This window comes from Pituophis catenifer, unplaced genomic scaffold, assembly GCF_029215685.1.
Source record: "Pituophis catenifer annectens isolate HBS135680 unplaced genomic scaffold, rPitCat1.0.hap2 SCAF_1, whole genome shotgun sequence".
NCBI lineage: Eukaryota > Metazoa > Chordata > Lepidosauria > Squamata > Colubridae > Pituophis > Pituophis catenifer.
Window position 1 is genome coordinate 68348336 of NW_027256881.1, and position 12231 is coordinate 68360566.

At 35.7% G+C, this 12231-nt stretch overlaps 1 protein-coding gene across 1 annotated transcript in view; it reads right to left on the reverse strand.

The window, feature by feature from the left end:
• Positions 1–205: 205 nt before the first annotated feature.
• RYR2 (ryanodine receptor 2) overlaps positions 206–12231 on the reverse strand; it is a 270507-nt gene continuing 258481 nt past the window's right edge. Inside the window, exons 99-106 of the mRNA XM_070932540.1 lie at positions 10715–10775; positions 10112–10258; positions 9435–9569; positions 7997–8153; positions 6285–6349; positions 4936–5036; positions 4188–4239; positions 206–1565 (exon numbers count right to left, since the gene is read on the reverse strand). Coding sequence (XP_070788641.1) covers positions 1470–1565; positions 4188–4239; positions 4936–5036; positions 6285–6349; positions 7997–8153; positions 9435–9569; positions 10112–10258; positions 10715–10775 — 814 coding nt within the window. The 3' untranslated portion in view covers positions 206–1469. The remainder of the gene's footprint in view (positions 1566–4187; positions 4240–4935; positions 5037–6284; positions 6350–7996; positions 8154–9434; positions 9570–10111; positions 10259–10714; positions 10776–12231) is intronic.

Below are 12231 nucleotides of genomic sequence, written 5' to 3' on the forward strand. Positions count from 1 at the left end.
GCATTTCTTTAGAAGTTAAGCTAGCACAAGATAAAATGAGGACACTATCTTCATTTTAGCTGCAGAATTAATAAATCTTTTTGTACCGTAAACTGTGGATAAGCAAATGATTTGCAATTAATATAAAAAGGAGGAAAATTCAGGGGAACCAAAGCAACCGCTACATTAGGAATATAGAACTTTCTGTACAATTTCACCCCAAAAAACAAAATCTCAAACACTTCATTTTGAAATCATTTCACAAAGAAGCCAAGGGAGAGGAAAACCACTCTACTTCCATTCCAAATCTTTCTTTTTATTTGATTGGTGTTACAATTAAAAAGGACTCAACATGGAGTGTTACACATTCTTGGTGCTTCATGATGCAACTAATGAAATCCCTGAATGGATATTGCTTTACCTTTGATTTTAAAAAACTAACTTAAGAAAAGCCTTTAATTCACTAATGATCACAAATGGCCAAATGAACAGCAACAAAAGGAACAGAAAAAAAAAATGAAACCAAACTACTGGCAAGTTCATAATACATACATAATTTGTGGGTTGATGACACTGATTTCAAATGTACGATAAAGCCCACAACACTTGATTACTATGAATATTATTGTGTGATTTTTTTTTCATGTTGATCAACTTGCTTCAAAAGGTTGCTTTCTGTTGTTTAAACTTGCATAATAAACATGCAATGAAATAATTCCTTTTAACGTTTTTCTGCAGTGTTTTTGTTTTCATACAAAGATTTCATAAAGTTACAGTGCTGCATTACAGCATTACCAAAATAAGTGTAAGAGTGAAAGAGGAAGATTCTTGTGAATTTAACTTAATGACAAAAAACCCAACTATTACTTTTTATCCTGAGACACGCCATCATCTTATTAAAAAGGTGTGCACAACCAAAGTCCCACCCAAATCCCTCCAAAAGACAAAATAAATATTAAATTGGGGGGGGGGGGAAGAGAGGACAGATAAAGAAAATATAAGATGTCATCATGCACTCATCTTCTGCATAGCTCAACCTACATATAGTAAGGCACTATTTCCCCACAACTTTAGTGTCCCCCAGAATCCTTTAAAGACCTCTGCAAACCACAGAATTCCTTCCAGGATGATGAAATAAATGACTGAAGAAATGTGACTATCACATTATTCCACATGTGTTCTCCTATTTAAGGAAGTCATCAGACAGTCTCAGAAGGGAAAAAAAATCTGTCACAAGTCTCTTTTTGTGTAAATGTGTTCATGTGACATATGGGGATTTTTGTGTGGGATTTTTTTTTCTTCTCTTGCTAGAGTTAAGTTCTCATTGTTCTCAAAGCAAAATCGGAAGAAAAAGAACAGGAGTCATTAAAAAGAAGGTTTTGGTGCTCCAAACAGCATCCTGTTTAACGGGTCTGGAAAATCTGATGATTGTTCCCAAGGGAACTGGGAAAGGTGTTGATGGAATCTCAAGGGATGGTCCTCAATTATAATTAATTAAGCTGATCTTCATACTGCTTTCGAAAACAATCACCGGCAGGAAAAAATTCCCAGCATCGTTCTTGATACATTTTCCACACATACGACTCCTGCAAAACACAGAAGACAACTTTAGAACCTCTTTCATGCCATCTGGAATTTTTCAACCCTTATGGTAAATAATTTTGAAATGATCATAGAGGCTTTGTTTATATTCCAAACTACTATATGGAAGACATGGCTTTATGTGAAGGTTGCAAACAGACTCTCTTCCTGTTCCCCCTCAGGATATCATTCAAGATTTTTGTTTCAATTAAAATGAAGCTGAAAACAGAAACTATTTTGCAAAAAAAAAAAAAAATTAAGTTCAGGCAATCTCAGCGAGGACACCACCTGTATTTAGTTAAAAGAATTTAGTTAAAACAAGGTTCAACTTTAGCCTCCTTCATTGTGCTATCAGCATAACTGGTCCAGAAAAGACTGTCTTCAAATTTGATTGGCTATGTAGAATTGTTACATAATAAAACTCAAAGTGTAATTAGTTGATGATAGGGTAAAACAATTGGTTAGAATAAAGTTGTACAATTGAACAACACAAGATAGTGTTGAAGCAAAATTATGAAGAAATGGTGGGGGGGGGAGGACAAGGAACATTTCATATGGAGACTCCATAAGTACAAGGCTTGTACTGAAAATATCAGAGAACTTTTGATGCATCCCTAGTAGTTTTTCATTTATTTGTCTGCTTTTTAAAATTTTACTTTTTCAAAAAAGGAACTACGTGGGTTGCATAATTTAGTAGGAACAAATCTAAAGGAATACCTGTAGAATACGTAGAAGTGCTTAAACAAACTTGATGGAGACCTTTGAGGAGCCCCAGCATGAGAATACCCAGTTCTTGCCATGAACTCTTGATATGCTACCCAATCAGTCCTGTAGTCTAACCAGCAGACCTCACCTCAACTTCCAGCAGAAAGCCTCCCAACATGTCACACCCATCAACCACACCCATTTAAACTGATAGCCTCAAGCAGTGCCCTTCATGCCTGCCTTACCTTGGCCATCCTTGAAAGGGCCAAATCTACTCTAGGCAAGAATAGAAGATCTACACTTCTCAGGTCCAAAGGCTGCATTTGGGAGAGCATTTTGCCTTACCTGGCAATCTAGAAAAGGCCATAGAGGCTTCCTTTGAGCAGTGCCTGGAGATAGATGCAGCAGAAACCAAAGGCCAAAGACCATGCTGCAATCCAACATCATATCCTCCAGCCACATTCCCCAAAACCATGCTTTTTCTTCTTTTTCTTTTAAAAGAGACAATTGTAGGCATTCCTTGCATATATAACAAAACAAAAGAATAACAAGAGTTGGAAGGGACCTTGGAGGTCTTCTAGTCCAATCCCTTGCTCAAGTAGGAAACCCTATACCATTTCAAATTGTTGTCCAATCTCTTCTTAAAAACCTACAGTGTTGGAGCACCCACAACTTCTGAAGACAAGTCATTCTGCTGATTAGTTGTTCTAACTGTCAGTTCTAGGTTAGTTCTCCGCTTGGATTAGTTTCTATCCATTGCTTCTTGTCCTGTCTTCAGGTTTGGAGAATAGGTTGCCCCTTCTGCTTTGTGGTAGCCCCTAAGATGGAACATTGCTATCATGTCACCACCAGTCCCACTTTTCATTAAACTAGGCATACCCAATTCCTGCAATTGTTCTTCATATGTCTTAGCCTCCAGTCCCCTAATCATCTTTGTTGCTCTTTTCTTCATTCTTCCTACAGTCTTAACATCTTTTTCAGCTTTGTGGCAACCAAAACTGGATGCAGTATTCCAAGTGTGGTCTTACAAAGCATTATAAAGTGGTATTAACACTTCAAGTGATCTTGATATATTGTTTAAAGTATTGTGATCTTGAATGTTAAGAAAGATTACTCGAACTGCATGTCTCAAGCCTCTAGCCTGAACTACTTGCAGCTAGTTCAGCAAGGCTCAGATGAGCATTGTACTATGAAAGCATGGGTGAAATGCTCCCGGTTAGGACCGGATCGCCCAATCTGGTAGCAATGGCAGCGGGTGGTTCAGAGAACCAGTAGCAAACATCCCTGCCACCTACCCACCCCCGCCCAGCTGAGCTGCACAATCATGAGAGGCTTTTTTAAAAAAAATGTAAAAGCATTTTTTCTACAACTTCTTCCGCCGAAAACATGCTTTTAAAAGTAAAAAAAAAAAGCCTCTGATGATTGCGCAGCTCAGCTGGGATCGTCAGAGGCTTTTAAAAGCATTTTTTCTACAACCTCTTCGGCCAAAGAGATTGTAGAAAAAATGTTTTTAAAAGCCTCTGATGATCCCAGCTGAGTTGCCTGCTCGTCAGAGGCTTTTAAAAGCATTTTTTTTACAACCTCTTTGGCCAAAGAGGTTGTAGAAAAAATGCTTTTAAAAGCTTCTGATGTTCCCAGCTGAGTTGCCTGATTGGCAGAGACTTTAAAAGCATTTTTTACAACCTCTTCGGCCGAAGAGGTTGTAGAAAAAATGGTTTTAAAAGTTAAAAAAAAAAAAAGTTGGCCACGTCCACCCAGTCACATACCACCCCCCACCAAGCCATGCCCACAGAATGGGTAGTAACAAATTTTACATTTCACCACTGTATGAAAGTATATGGAGTGCTGCCATTGCTTGAATCATTAAGATAGATGAAAGAAATACAGTTACAATTTTAATGATCCATATGATGTTGACTTACTTGACCAGTGTGTTCGGTTTCATCTTTATTAATGAGATACATCAGAAAAAATCTGAAATAAAAAACAAAATCATGATCATTATTATTGATAACATACAAAATAATATACAGACTATTTCCTATAAAATTGGGATAAGTACGTATTTTGAATATTTTACAAATTGGTTCCCTGAGTTTAGTTCAACCAATCATTGAAGTTTGTTGGATCAGAAATAAGCTGTATGTCTGTGGATTCTTTCCTCCCCTCTTCCCATCAAACTTTCTTGAACTGGACAAATTAGAAAGTGCTGGTTGAAGAGAATTCTCCAAACTGAGATGCTAAAACACGATCTAATTTCAGATCAGTAGAATTCTCAAAAAAGTACAATCAATAGTATTATAATTCATTATATAAATTAATGATAACACAATCCAGAAATAAAGTAAAGCAGGCATTCTGTAAGGATTTACATATATGTAATGTAATAGGATTTATAGGATGTATTTTCTGAATTGCCAGTTTAGAAGTATTTGTGTTGGATTGTGTTTTTTGGATTTCCATATCCAGTCACCAAATTAACAACACAATTTACATGTTGCTAACTATACAATCACTATGTCTAATATACTCTTTATATTTAGAAACAAATTACCACGTTATTTGCAAATTTATAAGTTGCTGAAAGTCTATCATTCGAACTTCATTTCCTTAGAAAGGTCACAGAATGTTAATATTGATTTGTTTACATAGAAAAATTAATGTACTTACAGATAATTAGCTAAGTTGTGCTCCTGTAGAGTATGTGTTTCAAAGCCATGTGGCACTGTATCAAAATAATCATTACCTATTCCACAGATAAAACATTTAGTCTAAAAAGAATTTAGAAAGATATATATTGTTAACATATTTGCTTCAATTTCATTCTGTGTGTCTATGTACATGCACATATTTGTGAGCGTTCCATACTCTTCAGGAATGATTTTACACTTGAGGCTGGCATTTAGGGACAAATCACATCCCTAATCAGGCACATTTTTGCAGCCATGACTATGAACAAAGCTCCCATCTGGATCTTTCTGACTGTCCCCTCCCCTTTGCAATCCCCATGTCCCTTCTGCTACAGGCTGAGCTTGGAGAGGTGCCCTGGGATATAGATTTGAAGCAGAAAGTATTTAAACAGCAAAGTCTCACTGAGAGAGACATTCTAGACATGCCTGCTTTTGATGACCGATATGGAGAGCAAAACAAAGAATGACTTCAATTTTGAAGTCATTGGGTAGTTTGGATATGAGAAAAATGATATGGTAGTTTGTTATGAGAAAAAACAAAAGAGAAAGAAATTCTCCCACCTTCTCCAATCTCTTTGTTTTTTTCAGCCCACTTTTGTGTTTAAAAGCAACATTTCTACCACCTCACTCCAGAAAGATCATCTGCTTGCTTGCCTATTGTATTGACAATGACAATGATGGCGCTTCGTAGATGAACACGCACATTTGAATATTATTATTTAATAATAATATTTCCTATTTTACATAGAGGGCTATCTTACTGGCTTCAAAGTTTGAAGAAGCAGTACAGGAAGAGTATATACACTTTTGAATTTTGGTGTTGGAGAAGACTCCTGAGAATACTGTGGACAGCCAAGAAAACAAACCAATAGATCAACGAACAAATCAACCCATGAGTTCTCACTTGAGGCACAAACGTCTGGGCTCAAATTATCCTACTTCAGGCACATTATGTGAAAACCTAACTCTTTAGAAAAGGTTGGGAAAGATGGAAGCAAAAAGAAGAGGATGACCAACAGCAAGGTAAATGGACCATTATAGTGGCAATGGTGCACCATTGGAAAACCTAAAAGACCAATTTAGGTACAAATTGATATGGAGAAAATCTATCTAGGTAAATACTAAGAGTCAATACTGACTTTATAGCACATGATCAAATCAAATCTAGTCTCATGCACAGGAGTGAAGCAGTTTGAATTACTCTGTAGCCTTCAGCATCTCAATTCTATTCTTAATTAAAGAAGAAACTATTTTCTGGCCACTACACGGCGTAGGTGGTATTTTGCAGAAATATTTATGGATCAAAAGGGAAATACAGAAAATTATTACCTCCATGTCTTCTTTAACTTGTTCTTGCTGATCTCTTAATTCTCCAAATGCATCAATAATCAAGCCTGGCAATAAGGTTATAATTTAAACTTTTGAGGAACTAGGACAAAAACTGCCAAATCGACAAATTAATGCTAAATATGAAAAATCATGCTTCGCCATAAAGTGCCACGTACTTTTAAAAATATTTGGTGGAGATTTTCAAATACAATAACCAGATAGTATGCTACAAACAATTAGATACAGTATTCACAGCTTTACTGAACTTCTTTGTAGCATTTTTTTGTGATATACACTGAGTTTTGAAAGCAGTTGCAAACAGTCAAGTGTATTTTGGTGTATTATTATGCATACACAGTTTCCCCCATTTTAAGAGGCCACTTGTCACCCATGATAAATGGGGAAACTTTCTGTAGACCTTGAGAAGGTTGGGTATAAATTGAAATACAGATGAGGAAAAGTGCACTTGGTGGCAGATTTCATGACACTCAAAGAAAATTGTGTTCTGTTTCAATAATTAAGGAGTTGCAGCATTCTATCTAGCAGTCTGGCAGTATTTCCCAACATTGCTAGAATAGCCCAGTGGGAATCATCCTTACATTATGATCAAGTCTTCCCAAAGGGAACATTTGAAGATGGGGGAGGATAAAGGAAAGCCTTTGCTACTTTATTTATAATGGTACCTAACTGACTATTTTACCAAACTGTAGAGGGGGGGGGGGGAAACCCAGGGCATCTGTTCTGATACATGAAATTAGAAAAATCTCTAGTCTGAAAGCTAGTACTAATTTCAAAATAGACTTATTACCTGTGTTTTTTCAATTAGTTTACTGTAAAGAAAAAAAGAGGACTCCCCACAGATTAAATGGTCTTGTTTGCCATTTAAATCTAAGTTGTCTTGATACAATTAATTAATAATTAGAGAATGTCTATGCATGTGTGTATGCTTATGTATATCTGTGTGCTTATGTATGTGTACCTGTTTTCAATGTCATCGCTTCCTTCCTCTCAACAAGACTTTTTACACAGAAAGTAAACATTGCAGTTGCTAAAGGATACGCCATATGGTAAAATCTACTAGTGGTGTGGCTCAAAATCAAACTTGAACAATTCAGAGGATAATAAAATTAAAGGCAATTTCATTTTCAAATAAACCTTTGCTTTTCTAATAATTTGCATGCAGAAGCGGAAATTTACATAGCCAGAATCTGAGCAAAAGAAGAGAGAAACTGCATCTGTCTGCTCTTAATCCTTTGCATGTGGTTGATATAATATCCTCAGGTAGATTTAAGATTGAAGTGTTCAGAATCTTTATGTTTCCTCCACAAGAGAAAAGAACCAGTCTTCCTCATTTTAAGAAATTTGACTTAAAATGTATTCCTTCCATTTTATATTTCTATTCAATGCTTGGGGAAAAAATCTGCTTCATAAGGGACTGAGTAAAGGACTCAAAAATTCTTTTCCCACCAAGAACGAAGGAAATAACTCTAGAATTCATTCTGCTGTTAGAGGAATTGGCCTTTAGTCTTCCACCTGAGGCGATTATGTTTCAAAGATTGAAGAACATAAGCAAATATATTAGGTACAAGAAGTTTACATATTTCACCGTACATTTCACACTGTGACAAAAAAATAGATGTAGATTATCAGTTAGGAAAGGGTGATTTTGGTAATTATAAAAAGCATTTAAACTGATAAAAATGGAACCATACCTTGTATGATAGCTAGTAGAATAACAATTACAAAAAAGAAAAACGTAATATCAAAGATGATTCGATATATTTCATATTCATCGCCTGCAGGATCTTCGATTTCATCACCAATTCCACCACCAGCGCGTACTCCCACATACATGTGAAACATATAGCACTATAAGCAACATGAAAAAATTCTCATAGTTTAAAAAGTACATTTTGCATAACCTTCCATTTTTGCAAATATTTACTAGTTTATTTGAAAGGAGGGAACTCAATTCTTGCCATAGTTCAATTAGTCTTTTAATTTTTTATCATCGAGCCTACAGATACTTGAGTGTTTGCAAAAATAAAGGAATGTGTTAAACAAAATCCTTAAACAAAAGAATCAATGTTTCAGAGCTTTGAAAATTAACCACACTTATGTTTGATTTACTGCTTGCAGTAGTAAATGCCCTAATCGACTTGTAACTACCAACTCAGACTAACAATCAAACAGTAAACAACAGCCTAATTAAGGAACCACCAAGAATATTCCTGATAACACTGACAGGGCAAGCCATCTGAATTTAAACAGAGAGCAAACCCCACTCCCTTCTAGCATTAATGATGTTTTATTTATTTATTTATTTATTTTATTGAATTTCTATACCGCCCTACTCCCGAAGGACTCAGGGCGGTGCACAGCCATGAAATAAAACACATAAATATACAAAATTTAAAATCGAATAAAATGAATTAAATAAATTTGGCTGAATTAATACCCATAATTTAAAATACCCATAATTTTAAAATACTTAGTTGGCTAATTAAATGTCTTCAAGAAAATAATCAAGCTCAAAGAGCATCAGGGTCCCTACACTGTTATTTTAATTAACATAATAGTAGTATATTTATTTAGAAGAATGAGTGTATATGTTACCTTGGACATTATACATTCAAAACACTATACAATTATCAAAAATGAATATCAACCATCTAAATGATTCTTAGTCTAATACTTTACCCAGTTCAATAAAGTTAATGGTTTAGAGGCCTATACTCATATGAAAAACACCAATGCCAGAAGCAGCGCTACAATATGAGCAAACTTCTGTTATTACATGACACTTCCATTAATTTACAGAATGTAACCACAGTTTGAGAGACAGGTTGATATAGTTGTTAAAAGCACCAGGCTAGAAACCAGGAAATTTGGAGTCCATTCCTGCCATAGGCAAAGAAGGTAGCAGTTATTGTGGGTGACTCTCTCTCAGTGGAATATGATATTATACCTGTTCTTGTGATGAAGCATTTGTTGAATTTTGTGAAAATCTATAAAGAGGATTCTGAAAGGTTGCGTGGGTTGCTGCTGTATCCCCTTGTATTTTGTAAACAGAAACTGTTTCCACTCTTAAAAATTTGCCCATTTAGAATCATATTAACAAATTAGAAGAAAAATTAAAGTAAAGTTTACCGTTAGCATATCATCACATTTCATATCTGGCATATCTCCATCTTCACTCTTATTGTAGAATTTTCGGAAGAAATTGAAAGCAACTACTGTGTATAGATAAACTACCACTGCTAGTAATCCCACAGTTAGTACAAGCTAAAAAAAAAAAGTAATAAATTAATGAATATTTTGGAGTTCCTTGATTGTAAACTTATTTTTTAAAAACCATAAGAACATCAATGTTCATTTGATTATTTTTTTTTTATTTTAAACAATTTACAAATTATGTGAAGAAAAGCAAATAGTCTTCTGCTGCATGGGAGTAATTCCAACTGAATTTGGGTGGGGCTTACTGTAGTCTTTAAATGAGAAAAATATATAGACAATTGTATTACAATTGTGCAATTGAAATCATGACAATTTGGGAGTAATCTTGATTGAAAAGAAATAAACGTAGATTTGAGTATACCTAAATGTTATTATTAGATCAAATGCATTGGGAACCTTATGGAAATTGAGTCAAAAGTAGAGTTACAAGTAGAATTCAGAGTTTATTACATTTCCTCCAAATTTTTAAATAAATAATTGTTCTCTGATTTCTTTCATGGTTGGCATAGTTATGTAACTGTTCCTCTTGGTAAACCTTATTTTAAAGGGTGGCATTTCACAAAGTTAATGACAGAATAAAGAGCTATTACCTGTTTCCCATTGTGGGTCACTGATGATAGAATCGTTCGTAATGTTTTAAATCCCATTGCTATGTCAAGGAGGTGTGCAGCAAAGAAAAAGTTGTTGTAATGACCAAGGACTGACATGATCATATACCAGGCCAGGTACAGAAAAGACTTTAGAAGAAAAGGAACAAAACAGATTTAAGAAAAAAACACATAGTCAGATAAAAACTTCTTCATATTGTAGCTGTAATTGTAACTTCCAAACAGACTTTTTAATCAATTTTTGAAATAACGTACATTTTTAACTTGAAAGAATAAAACAGATAATGCATTATGTAAAACACATAATGTCTTCATAATAAAGGTGTGCCTAACTTTATTATCTTAATTCCGTGTTTCAGTTAAATCTCAAGAGAAAACAACATAAGGGAAATTTCCCCATGAGTGTTACTATTACTGTTAAGACCCAGTCATGTCCTTAAGGAATTTGTCTTCTCCTGGAAAAATTAAGAGAATTCATCCATCCAATTTATTTACCCATAATTTTGGTGAAGAATTTTGAAAAGCAATTTAAACTAGTTCTATTTTAGTACTCTAATTAATATTGACTTGATATTACATACTTACATTATCAGTGAAAACAACACCTAGTTTCCACATTTGATACTTTACATCAATAGAATTCAGCCTGAAAGAGTACATATAAAAGAAGAAATAAGACAAAATTAAACATGGAAAAGATGAGTCATTGATCATTAATCACTAGGTACTTTGTTAAAGGTAGGCTAATTGGGAAGTTTTGAAAAAGTTTCAGAAGCAGTAGCAAAACACTTCGATATTATAGCCAGAAAAACAATATGCATTTGTATTCAAGGTTGCCTCAGGCTTTACTTTTTAGGTAACAAACCATGTATAAAATCTTGAAGCAAAAGAAGATCAGAAAAAAATTCAATCTGGGAAAAATTAAGTAACAGATGTGGCAAGAGCCTAGAACCACTCATTGGTATTACACAAGTTTATTGATTCTTGCCTTCTGGGTAATAGAAAGCACTAATTCATTTCAGATGGTTCCTTACACTAAACAGAGAACACTTCCAGATTTACTTTCTTCTTTCCCTCCCTCATTCACTGAAGCACTAAATCTAGATTACAGTATCTAAGATATATGTCTTATTTTCCTAGACCATGTCTAGACCAGCGTTGGCGAACCTTTTTGGCACTGAGTGCATGGGGGAGTGCCGGAAACCAGAAGAGTACCTCCCTAACACACATGTGCACGCCGGGAAGCTAAGGTTCTGGTTTCTGGGGCGCACATGCACGCCAGCCACCTGGTCTTCCGGTTTCTGGAGCACATGCATACGTGAAGACCATCTGGCCAGTGCGCATGTGCGCGCCAGAACCCGGAAGAGCAATGGGCAACGGCTGGCTTCCCCGGAAAGATGGTTCACCATCACGGGTCTAGATTTACTTTAGAATAAAATAGAATAACAGAGTTGGAAGGGACCTTGGAGGTCTTCTAGTCCAATCCCCTGCCCAGGCAGGAAACCCTACACCACTTCAGACAAGTGGTTATCCAACATCTTCTTAAAAATTTCCAGTGTTGGAGCATTCACAACTTCTGCAGGCAAGTTGTTCCACTTATTAATTGTTCTAACTGTCAGGAAATTTCTCCTTAGTTCTAATGGGATACACGGAGGCTGAAAACAGGGTGCACGGAGGCCAAAAATTGGGTGCACAGAGGTGGTGATAGGTGACAGCGGTGATGGCCGGTGGCAATCCCTGAAGCCTGGAAGAGGCCAATCCAACCGCCTATCAGCTGCTTGTGCTAAATCAGGCTGTGCGATTCTGGGCTTTTTTCTTTCTGGCAGCCAGCAAGTTCTTGCTGCCAGGTGAGAGACTTATATAGATCTATTTCTGGCTCGTTAGCCATCATCAGTAAGCCACACCCACATCTCATGTATCCTCCCTGTAAAGGTACAGTATCTATTTTCTATTTTCTATATATAGGTATTAAACTTGCAATGGAGGCATGGTAAACTGTACATATCTCTGTGTAGAACTGAAATGACAACTGTGGAAAAAGACCAAATAACTGGTGAGTGGACTGGTGGTTTGGAACTTCTTTGGAAAAGGAGAGAACCACC